We start from the raw sequence: 10,888 nt of genomic DNA, 5'->3' as shown, positions 1-10,888 counted from the left end.
TTCAGTAAATACCCATCCCATTTTCCTCCCTATTACCCCATTGGGAAAAATAGGTGACAGCCATTCCCACTTCACAAAGGAGGAAATAGGGTTAAGGAGTTAAATAACCCACTGGAGGCACTGGCCTTGAGCCCTAGTATTCTCCCTGGGAATCTGGATGACATACTAAATGCCCTAGCAGAACACTGCTGGGAAGGGCAGTAGTGGTGATGGCCCTAATAGCACAGAGCTCTGAGGAGGGACCCAGCAAGGAGGTACTGTCACACAGGCTATCATACAATCCAGATGGGAAGCAGATGATTAACAGTGGATGCCCAGATAAAGCTGACAAACATTGGGATGCTGCCTTCACTTGGGACTGATCACTAAAGGATCCAGAAGGGGAATCCGAGCCCTGGGGAGGCTGGTGCAGGGATTCTGAGGGCCTGGTTGGCTTTGACAGGTTTCAGAGTGGGCCAGTGGCTGATCAGATGGCGTTGGGCGCAGATGCTGGAAAGACAAGGCCAACTAATCGCCGGGGCCTGAGAGTAAGTGGAAGGAGAAAAATACAACTCCCATAAACCCCTGCTCCTCCGCCCAGTGAAGGATAGTTGCCATGGTTTCAGAAAACAATATGGCTGCTCCCAGCTGGGAGGAGAGTCTCCGGATTAGAGAGGCAGAGGCAGGTCTGGTCGCCCTCAGTCGCGAAAGAAGAGGCTCCTGAGGGATCGTGAGGTTGGGGCTGGACGCTGCACGGCTGGAACGGTCTGGCCTTGCCGAGGGTGCCAATGGCGGGCACCGTGGATGAGGAGGCGCTGCACCAGCTGTACCTGTGGGTAGACAACATCCCTCTGTCTCGGCCCAAGCGAAATCTCTCCAGGGACTTCAGTGACGGAGGTGTGCATCTCAGTATGTGTGCACTCCTGTGTGTGTCCCGTGTGTCCGTGTTTGTTGACACGTTCTGTCCTGTATGTACGTGTGTAAGGGGTCTGTATGCATATGTCTCTTTGTGCTTCTGTGCGTGTGAGTATGTGTGTGTTGGGGAGTGTGTGACTATCTCTTAGAACTTAATTGTGTCTCTGTGTGTGTATGTTTCTGTCTGTATCTGTGTGAATATGAGTATGTGAGTGTCCATATGTATGTCCCCTCGTTCTATCTTTTATGCATGTGTGGTGGTGGTGATGGTGTGTGTCTGAGTGTGTAGTCTGTGACTCCCTCCTGAGACTTCAATGACTAAAATGTGTATCTGTGTATGTCTTTGTGCTTCTCTCTGTGTGTATTTGTTCATTGCTGTATTCTGTATATCTGTCTTGTGGGAGTCTGAGCATGTGTAAGTTCATATGTTTGTTGATACGTTCTGTCCTGTGTGCATGTAGGGGGTCTTGTGTGCATATGTGCTTCTCTGTGATTGTTAGGTGTCTGTGTGTCTAAGGCTGTCTCCTGAGATTTTAATACCAGAAGTATGTGTCTCTGTATGGTACATTGGTGCCTATGCGACTTATTGTGCTTATGTGTGTTGGTGACTATCTCTTGGAACTTCAGTGATGGAAATAAGTGTCTGTGTATGTGTTTGTGCATCTCTGTGTGTTGTAGGTATATGTGCTATATGTGAGCCTGTGTATGTATGGGCATGTGTGTGCCCTGTGTGTCTACACACTGTCCTACGTGCATATCTGTAGGGGCATCTTATGACATATGTCTGCTTGTGTGAATCTGTGACTCTTTCCTGGGACTTTGGTGTTGGAGTGTGTGTGTGTGTGTGTGTGTGTGTGTGTGTTCATGTAAATGACTAGGATGGGGCCCCAGGCTCCTGATGGGCTCTCTTGGAGACTCATTCTCTACAAGAGGACCAGAGACCTTAGTTTTCATATGCTGACCTAATGGAGATGGGATGCCTCTCCTCTGGGGTATGCTGGAGGCTGATAACTGATTTCAGATCTTGCTTTCTTGAACCCCTTTTCCTCTCCTCCACCACTCCTCCCTCCCTATCATCTGTCCCCTTTCCACATCACCTCTCTGCCTGGCCCCACCGCTCTGCAACCCTTGATTCTCCCATTCCATGCACATCTTCTCTCTACTCCTTTTCCTTTACCTCCCCCCCACCCCGCCATGCTTGCTCTCATTCCCTCAGTCCTGGTCGCAGAAGTCATCAAGTTTTACTTCCCGAAGATGGTGGAGATGCATAATTATGTCCCTGCCAACTCTCTCCAACAGAAGCTCAGCAACTGGGGTCACCTAAACAGGTAGTAGAATGCCTTGTGCACTGCCGAAATCTCCCTCCCCAACCCCGGGATCCCAGGAAGGGCTGCCCCAGCGCCCCCCTCCCCGCAACACACACACACCTCCTATGGTCTCCAAAGCCCAGGCTGGGATTCTGTTGGTGGCAGAGTAGGGAGGACAACGCAGACAGAATCCGGTAACAAAATCAAAGGACTCCTTTATCGGGGAGGAGACAAGGAAACGGGACACCCAAGAATCGGGCTCATCCCCCCAGGGTTGCACCACTTCCTTCTCCTCCACGCCCCTGACCTCATTCCCTGAGGACCCAGTCCGTCAACCCTGTGCCTATCTCCCAGGAAGGTGCTGAACAAACTGAACTTCTCGGTACCCGAGGACGTGATGCGCAAGATCGCGCAGTGCGCGCCGGGCGTGGTGGAGTTGGTGCTCCTTCCGCTGAGGCAGCGCCTGGAGGAGCGGCAGAGGCTCAGGAAGCAGCGCTCGAGCTCCTTACAGGTGCCACCCCACTCGAGCTTTCTCCCACCGCTTTTCGGGAGCCTCCCAGGCAGCAGAGAGTCCCACCTTGCCGATAGATGTGGGAGAGGGTGTCTGGCAAAGGGAGCCTGGCCTTGGGGACCACGGAGGAGACAGGGGGCTCCTTGCGCAGGAGCGAGCCCAATCTCACAGTAAACCCCCGGTGGTTCTTTCAGGAGCTGGCTCCCCAGGATGGCACCGGCTACATGGATGTGGGTAAAGTGGTCTTCACTCTCCTTCCCTCCCAGGAGCAGCTTTCCTTCTGTCCTACCTATGGGGGAGGGGAGGGAGGCAGAAGTCGGGAAAAGAGGACTCCAGCACCGCTAACTCCTCCACTTGCCTCCTCTCAGGTTTGTCCCAGAAGGCCCGAGGGGAAGGTGCCCCGGACTCCCAGGGAGCGGGGCAGCTCAGGTAAGGAAGCTGGGAGTTCCCATCACACCAGGCCTGGTGATCCCCCAACACAGGGCTGGCAGGTAAGGGTGGGGGCAGGCTGTTCCTGGGTAGCAGGTACGAGGGTGGGGTTTGGGGGAGGGAAGGCCTGGACGAGGGACACTGAAAGGGTGAGAGTGGGGCCCCAGGTTCGGGCCTCCGCTAAGCTGCTTCCCACCCCAGGGGGGGCCGGGTGCCCGCGCCCAGGCCTCCAGGATATAGCCAGGCAGTGCAGGGCGACCCAAGCTTCGTCCTCCAGATCGCAGAAAAAGAGCAGGAGCTGTTGGCCTCACAGGAGACTGTGCAGGTGAGGGTGACTGGGAAGGAGCGGGCGGTGGTGGGGCAATGGGTGCTTGGGCCCTACGGTGGTGGAGACAGAGGGCAGCAGTCAGCTGGCTTCACCTCCGTGCCTCATGCCCCAGGTCCTGCAGATGAAGGTGAGGCGCTTGGAGCACTTGCTTCAGCTCAAGAATGTGCGCATCGAGGACCTCTCCCGGCGGCTCCAGCAGGCAGAGCGTAAGCAGCGGTGAGCGGCGGCCCCGGGGCCGCGCGGGGACGCCCCAGTACCCGCCAGAGCCCAGACACCGCGACGACGCACCCACCCACGCACCCACGGACCTACTGACTGACGAATGGGCGGGCGGAGCCAGCAGCTCCAATGAGCCTCCTGGAGGGCCAGCGCGCCCCTCCCTTGGGATGGGGGCGAGTATGGGGGGTAGGGGCAGTGAGGCAGGCGCCTTCAGAGCAGCGCCCCTGGACTGAGTCACCTCCTTCTACTCCACCCGGGTCAGGAGAATGGACCGCTTTCCAGAACCCAGAAGCCACGTGCAGAGACCTCGCATGCTCCCCAAAGCAGTGCCCAACACCAGGGGCTCCTCCTTGGGGCTCCCAGCTCTGGGCCTTGGGGGGCGGTCCCCTGGCTCGGTTCACACCCCTAGAAACAGGTCCCAGCTCAGCTCTGAGGACAGCGGTGTCTCCATCCAGGCTAGTTCTCTGTGTTCTGGGCTGTGGGGGAAGCTGTCCCAGGCAGCTGAGGGAGACCCCCACCTCTCCTGGGAGCTCACCTAGGACCCAACTCGAGGATGGAGAACACAGCAGCTGGAGAAGAAGGGGTGAGGAGCGGGTTCAGCCAGGAGTGGGGAAGACATGGGCTGTGTCTGTCCCAATCATCCTCCCCTCCTGTGGGGGGACCCCTGAGAATGCTTGGGAGATACGGGATCACACTGCTCCCATTAAAGAAGCTGTGCTATCTTTCCTGAGACTGCCTTCTCTCTCCGTCCCGATTTCTTGCCCCTCTTAATGCTGTGCTCCACCACCACCCCCCTTTGAGTGAAAGAGCCCTGTAGGCCCAGAGTGGCTCTCACCTTGTGAGCACCTGGGCCCTGGGTGGCCACTGCCTGGTAAGTTGATGATACCACAGGGGTCAGATCTTGTGCACTAGAACAGCCTGCCTTCCAAGTCTGGCCTTAGACTGACCTCCAAACCCACCCTCACAGTATCTTCCAACACTGTCCAAACCCAACTCCAAACCCAGTCTTCACATTCTCCCCAAATGTAACCACACCCTCACCCTCAACCCTGCCGATGGACTGACCCCTAAATCTGTCCTCTGTATGGCTCCCAACCCTGCTAACAGACTGATCCCTAGTTCTATGCACTCAAGCCAAGCTTGACTCTCAAACCCGACCAACGCCCTTGGCCATGATGTGACCCTAACTCTGATAATTTACTGACTACTAGTAACATTCTGAGACCCCACGATTCTAGTCCTACACATATACTCAGCATCTACCGAGGGGAAACTTAAGCTCTTGTGTCCTCCATTCTGTGACATCTGTACAGCAATGTTCATAGCGACGTTCTCTGTTAACAGAAAATAATTGAAAAGAACTTGTATTCGTGTCTATCACGTGTAAGAAATTTCCACAAACTTAGTGGCTTCAAACAGCACACGTTTATTATCTCCTGTTTTCTGTGGGTTGAGAGTCCAGTAATGGGCGAGCTGGGTGCTGTGCTTCACAGTTTCTCCTAAGGCTGCAGTCAAAGTGTGGGCTAGAGCTGTGGTTTCCTCCGAAGTCTTGACTGGGGAAGGTTTCACTTGGTTGTTGACAGAGGTCAGTTCCCTGTGGGCTGTTGAACTGAGGGTTTCACTTTCTTGCTGGTTGTTGGCTGGCGCTGCCCTCCTTTCCTTCCCCTGTGGTCACATCCAGTAAGCATGCTAGCTTACTTCACCAAAGCCAGCAAAGGAGAGAGTTAACAGAGTCGGCTGGCAAGATGGCAGTTACAGTCTTGTCTGATGTAATCAGAGAAGTGACGTCCATCATGTGTGTTGTATCCTATTTATTAGAAGTAAGTCATGAGGTCCAGTCCACATTCAAGGGGAGAGGAACACGTGGGTGTGAATACCGGGAGACAGGCATCACTGGGAGCCATTTTAGAACCCGTCTACCACAAGGGGGAAAAGCAATAAAAGGATAAAAGCTAGGGTAGTGGTTACCTCTGAGAGGGGCAGAGAGCAGAGATGCAAGAGGCACATGATTTATTTGTGATGTTTTAGTCCTTGGGCACGTGGTGGGTTTGCAAGTGTTCACAGTGGGCTGTTTACGGACAAGCAGGAGAGAGTGTCATGAACTAAGGAGTATGTGCAGTCCAATTCTGTTCACCTGAGTTCCTCAAATAATAAATAAACATAAAAATTGATGACTACTCCTGACCTTGGTCTGAGCCTCTCCCCTGCACTCAGCCTGGTCTTAGGTTAACACTGGCTTCAGCCTGATCTTCTACCTTCCCCAAATTAACCACCAGCCCTCGCACATATTGACCCCAGCTCTAGCACTGTTATCTTGCTATTGTCTGCATTGTGTTTCTAGAGTTCTGTTCTCTGAATCCATCATCATGAACCACACCTGTAAACTCCTGTGTGTGGAGCTGGTAGGATTGGTTTGTAGAGGGGCTTGGGGACCAGGAAGTGGGGTAGGGCATGGTTCCCCCTGACAGGAGCACAGTGGGCCCAGAATACAGGTTTGGTGGCAGGGGTCACCCTCTCAAGAGTCTGCTAGCTCCCTCCATGTCAGAGGCTGGGCCAAGTCCTGGTGGTTCCTCTTCCTTGAGTTCCTCCCCTGACCCCAGCTATTCCTAGTATCCAGATATGCCTGAATCTAAAATCGTATTTGAAACCCTACAAATTAAATCCTCAAAACAATGGAGAATTTTATTGAACGTTTCTTGGGAATAAATATGAAAGTGGGTTACATCACACATTATAATCCTATAACTCTTCCTGAAACATCTCTCTTATTCCCCAAACTTCCCCTCTGACAGCCATTGCCATATTTCTCCCCCTCTGATCCTCACACTCCTCTTGCCTTTCTGACCCATACTAAATCTGATTTCCTCTGGTTCATTCCTTCATTTATTCATTCATTCCTCAAATGTTTATTTAGTGCCTACTACGTACTAAACGCCAGGAACACAAAGATGAGTATAAAACATGATTTGTCTCCCCAAGTGTTCACAATCCTAGAAGAGGAGAAGGCATGCAAAGTGGTACTCAAAATTTTTCGTTACTTAATGTTTTGAGTAGATAAAACATACATAATTAAAATAATATACATAATATAAAAAGTAAAAAGTCTCCTTGGTGCCTGCACACCTCCAGTAGGGTTAACCTTTATCTTTAGTTTTTGTGCATTCTGCCAGAATGTTTTTTTGTGAATACAAGCAAATATGCACCTTTATTGTTATTCTGTCCCCCCCCTTTTTTTTACCATAAAGAGGAAGCATACTACCCACTCTGTCCTGTGTCTTGATTTCCACTCAATATGATCTCTCATTGATATGTGTTGGTCAATGTTATATGCCAACTTGACTGGGCCACAGGATGCCCAGATATTTGGTCAAACATTCTGCGAGGGTGTTTTCAGATGAGATTAACATTTAAATTTAAAGGTAGGTTGAGTAAAGCAGATTGCTCTTCCTGGTGTGGGTGGGCCTCATTCAATCAGTTGAAGGCCTGACTAGAATAAAAAGGATGTCTCTTCCCTGAGTAAGACAAAATTTCTTCTTCTTGGTGGTCTTTGAACTGGGCTTTTTTCCCCTGCCTTTAGACTCTAACTGAAATATCAATTCAATTCTTCCTGTGTCTTGAGGCTGCCAGCCTTCAGATTTGACTCTCCTGGGTTCCAGCTTGCTGAGTCATTCTGTAGATCTTGCAACCTGGCAGTCTCTCTCATCACATGAACTAATTACTTCTTATAAATCTCTATCTGTATCACCTGCATCATCTGTCTCTATATCATCTCCCTTTAGTTTCTCCAGAGAACCTCAACTAATACAAGATTTTACCATAACAATACATTGACAACTTCCTGTTTTTAAAGCCATATAAAATTCTATTGTCTGTACAAAATGCAATTAATCAGTCCTTTATTTGGACATTTGTTTCTAACTTTCTGTTATTAATAACAGCAAGGTAACAATGAAGACCCTCATATATTCATAGTTCAGTATTCTTTTCAAATATATCTGCATGATCAATGCCAGAACTGGGTTTGTTAGGACAAAGAACATGTGCATTTGTGATCTTGATATTGTGAAATTTCCTCCACAAAGGCATGGTTCAGAGCAGAGGCTGAAGACTGGTTGCCCTGCTTTGGTTTGCACAGTGTCATGTTTTTACAAAACTAACTGCTAATTTTTGTATTGATGAGGATGTGAGGCAACTGGAACTCTTGTACTCTGCTGACGGAGTATGAGTACAACCATTTCAGAAAACGGTGTGGCAGTTTCATACGAAATTAAACATATGCCTATGCTATTGTATCAGTTAGGGTTTAATCGGGGAAGCACAAAGGATTTGTTACAAGAATCTGACTTGGGGTAACTGTTAAACGGTCTCTGTAAGACTGTTGCTTTATACCCGACCTGAAGCTTAAACTCCACAGGTCAGGCCAATGGGAAGGAAAGATGGATATAAAGTGGGGGAGAGAAAGGACAAGTTGGAATCCATGGGCATAAGCTGGAACCTTTGATGACAAACCAGAACTCGTGTTAGTTCCCACTACCTCCAAACTTGATGATGTGGGTATCCTGCAGGAGAGGCTGGTGCCCTCTGTTATCTGGCCCAGGAGTCAAAGAAGCTGAAGGAGGATCCAGGGAAAGGTAGAGTAGGTGCAGGCCTGACTGTTATCCCAGGTCAATGACGTGAGCTGGCAGATCAGCAACAAAGTTTATGGGCTACAAACCTCCTCCCTAGATTTTGCAAGTGTACCAATACAGCCGCTGCTTTTCTTCCACCCTCCAAAGGTCATGCAAAAATGCCTGTTGTGGTCTGCCCTAATTGGAAGGGAATTCTGGGAAATGTAGTTCACCATAGCTAAGTTAATACATTATAAAGCTGCCACAGCTATGTTCCAGCAATTTCGTTCCTCAATATATGCTCAGGAGAAATACATATGTATGCTTATGAAGAAGACAGGTACTAGAATATACAGACCGTTTATACTGTTTTGGGGCCGGGCTTCTTTTGCGCAATATTTTCTGTGAGAATCATTCATGTTGTTACATGTATTCAGCAGAAGTGGTTCTTCGTCATTGCTGTAGACATGAACACAGTACGGGTTTTGAACTCATTCTATGGTTGATGGACACTTGGGTCATCTTCAGTTTGGGGTTATTACCAGTAGTGTTGCCATGAATATTTGTATACATGTCTTTTGGCATGTAACCAAACCAGTGGATTGCTGGGTCAAAGCGTTGGCGTTTTCAGCTTTATTAGATACTGCCCAAAAGTTTTCCAACAAGGTTACAGTTTAATTTTTATTAAAAAGAATACAGTCCATAACACCACGTGTTTGGAGCTGGAATGGATGTTTTACAGGTGTTCAATCTGTTCTCCTAAATTGGACTTGTTCTTAATTCCTTCCCATACAGCCCCAATCTCCAGGGAGCCTGTGGCTTTCCTCAAAGCTCTGCTAAGGCCCTCTACACAGGAAGTCCCAGGACCTGGGCACCACTCTGATGTTTAGTAGCTCTTGGTACACAGACCCACTGAACTGCAATGGGACAGCCATGTACCATCTGATCTAGTTTCCTTCCAGCACAAAGAATCACATTTTCTTTTGGAAGCTTTCCAGAACCATCTGTACTTACTGTGGCCTTGGGGTCTTCCCTGGGAGCCTATAGTCTCCCCAGGCATGGACAGCTCTGTATTGCAGGTCCTTCCAATTGGCTAGTCAGCGAGACTGCCCAGCACCTAGGAGTGTGAGGAGCGTTTGGCTGGGACAAGAAACCAGAGCTCTTTTTGTGTGGTGTACCTCCCATCCTGAACTGCGAGTACCTGTAACTCCAGAGCCTAGCACAGTAACTTGCTCATCATACACACTTAGTAAATATTTGTTTAAAGAAGCTGACAGTTAGGAAACGGCCCCAGGCAGTGCCCAGTTAGCAGCTAGTCTCTGTGTCTGAAAGAGCCTACACCAGGGAGAGTTTTGAGGTGAGTTGTCTAGAAAGACATAAAAAAGGCAGGTCTTAGGGGCATGGGTGGCTCAGTTGTTAAGCGTCTGCCTTCGGCTCAGGGCATAATCCCAGGGTCCTGGGATCGAGCCCCCCATTGGACTCCCTGCTCTGCTGCGAGCCTGCTTCTTCCTCTCCCATTCCCCCTGCTTGTGTTCCCTCTCTCACTGGCTGTCTCTCTCTCTAATAAATAAATAAAAAATCTTTAAAAAAAAAGGCAGGCCTTAACTTCGTATTGAAGGGAGGGTGAGTTTTGCCTATGAGAGGAGAGTGGGAAGGGCATTCTACGTACAAAGGTAGCATAAGGAGGGTATCAGGAAATCAATGTCTGCACAGGCCCAGAAGGTAAAATCAATGTCAGAAAATAGGGATTGGTGGGGACAACAGCAAGTTGATGTGCCAGCCTCTGGTGCCAGGCTAGAATTTGAGTCCATGGAGTTAGATCTTCTGATATTTCAAAAGGGGAATAAGAAGAGAAAGAGGAGGAAGAGGGAAAAGAGGAAGAGGGAGAGGAGGAAGAAAGAAGAATAATTAGAATTTTTAAAAGCCCCATATGGGCTAAACAAAATATATCTATAGTCTGCTTTGGACCCATTGTCTGCCAACTTTAGAATCTGTAGCCTGCTTTGCACCCATTGTCTGCCAACGTTGAAGAATAGAATAGACATGGGCATGCAGGTTTTTTTTTAAATTTTTTTGCGGGGGGAGCATAGCGGGGCACATGGAATGGTGGGGCTGGGTAGTTAGAAAGCATCTGGCAGGAGTGGATGGGCTGGGATTAGAATGTGGAAATCTCCCAATGCCCACGCTGGAGGGCAGTATCTTAAACGCCAGAGTGCGCACGAATCACCCAAAATGCTTCAAAAAGTTTGTGAAGCTCTGCTGGAGACAGTCCCAGCGCACGGAGGTTTTGGAGCAGGGGAAGGTGTAACGGAAACAATAGCTTAGGCAGATTAATTAACCAACAGTGAGGAGACCAGACACCATGGGATAGGTTAGGGACCATAGGGATCCCGCGGAGGATAGGAGCCTTGGCGGTTCCCCAAAGGCAGAGACCGAGGTCCTTCTGAAAGGAAGCCGACCCTCAGCCCCGCCATACCATTTCTCCCCTAGTTACATTGATTGGAAGGAGGGAACCTTGTGCAACAGAAGGCTCCCCGCAGGCAGTTTAGAGACCCTGTCATGGCCTGAGAAATGGGGGAGGGGGACTGTTGTT

The 10,888-nt window shown here is 49.7% G+C and overlaps 1 protein-coding gene across 2 annotated transcripts; it reads left to right on the top strand.

The window, feature by feature from the left end:
• The first annotated feature begins 10 nt into the window (after positions 1-10).
• On the top strand, positions 11-6,519 carry SPEF1 (sperm flagellar 1). Of its 2 annotated transcripts, none has more exons than XM_034641408.1 (7): positions 11-876; positions 2,194-2,222; positions 2,560-2,712; positions 2,907-2,946; positions 3,081-3,141; positions 3,343-3,466; positions 3,582-6,519. In XM_034641408.1, exons 1-7 carry the CDS (start codon positions 768-770, stop codon positions 3,687-3,689), a joined length of 624 nt encoding a protein of 207 aa, XP_034497299.1. In that variant the 5' UTR covers positions 11-767; the 3' UTR covers positions 3,690-6,519. The 2 variants fall into 2 exon arrangements, with proteins under 2 accessions (XP_034497299.1, XP_002918813.1); XM_002918767.4 differs by having other exon boundaries at positions 2,111-2,222; positions 2,556-2,712.
• Positions 6,520-10,888: the final 4,369 nt, after the last annotated feature.

This window comes from Ailuropoda melanoleuca, chromosome 13, assembly GCF_002007445.2.
Source record: "Ailuropoda melanoleuca isolate Jingjing chromosome 13, ASM200744v2, whole genome shotgun sequence".
Taxonomy (NCBI): domain Eukaryota; kingdom Metazoa; phylum Chordata; class Mammalia; order Carnivora; family Ursidae; genus Ailuropoda; species Ailuropoda melanoleuca.
Note: the sequence above shows the minus strand (reverse complement) of the source record. Positions and strands in the feature narration are given on the sequence as shown.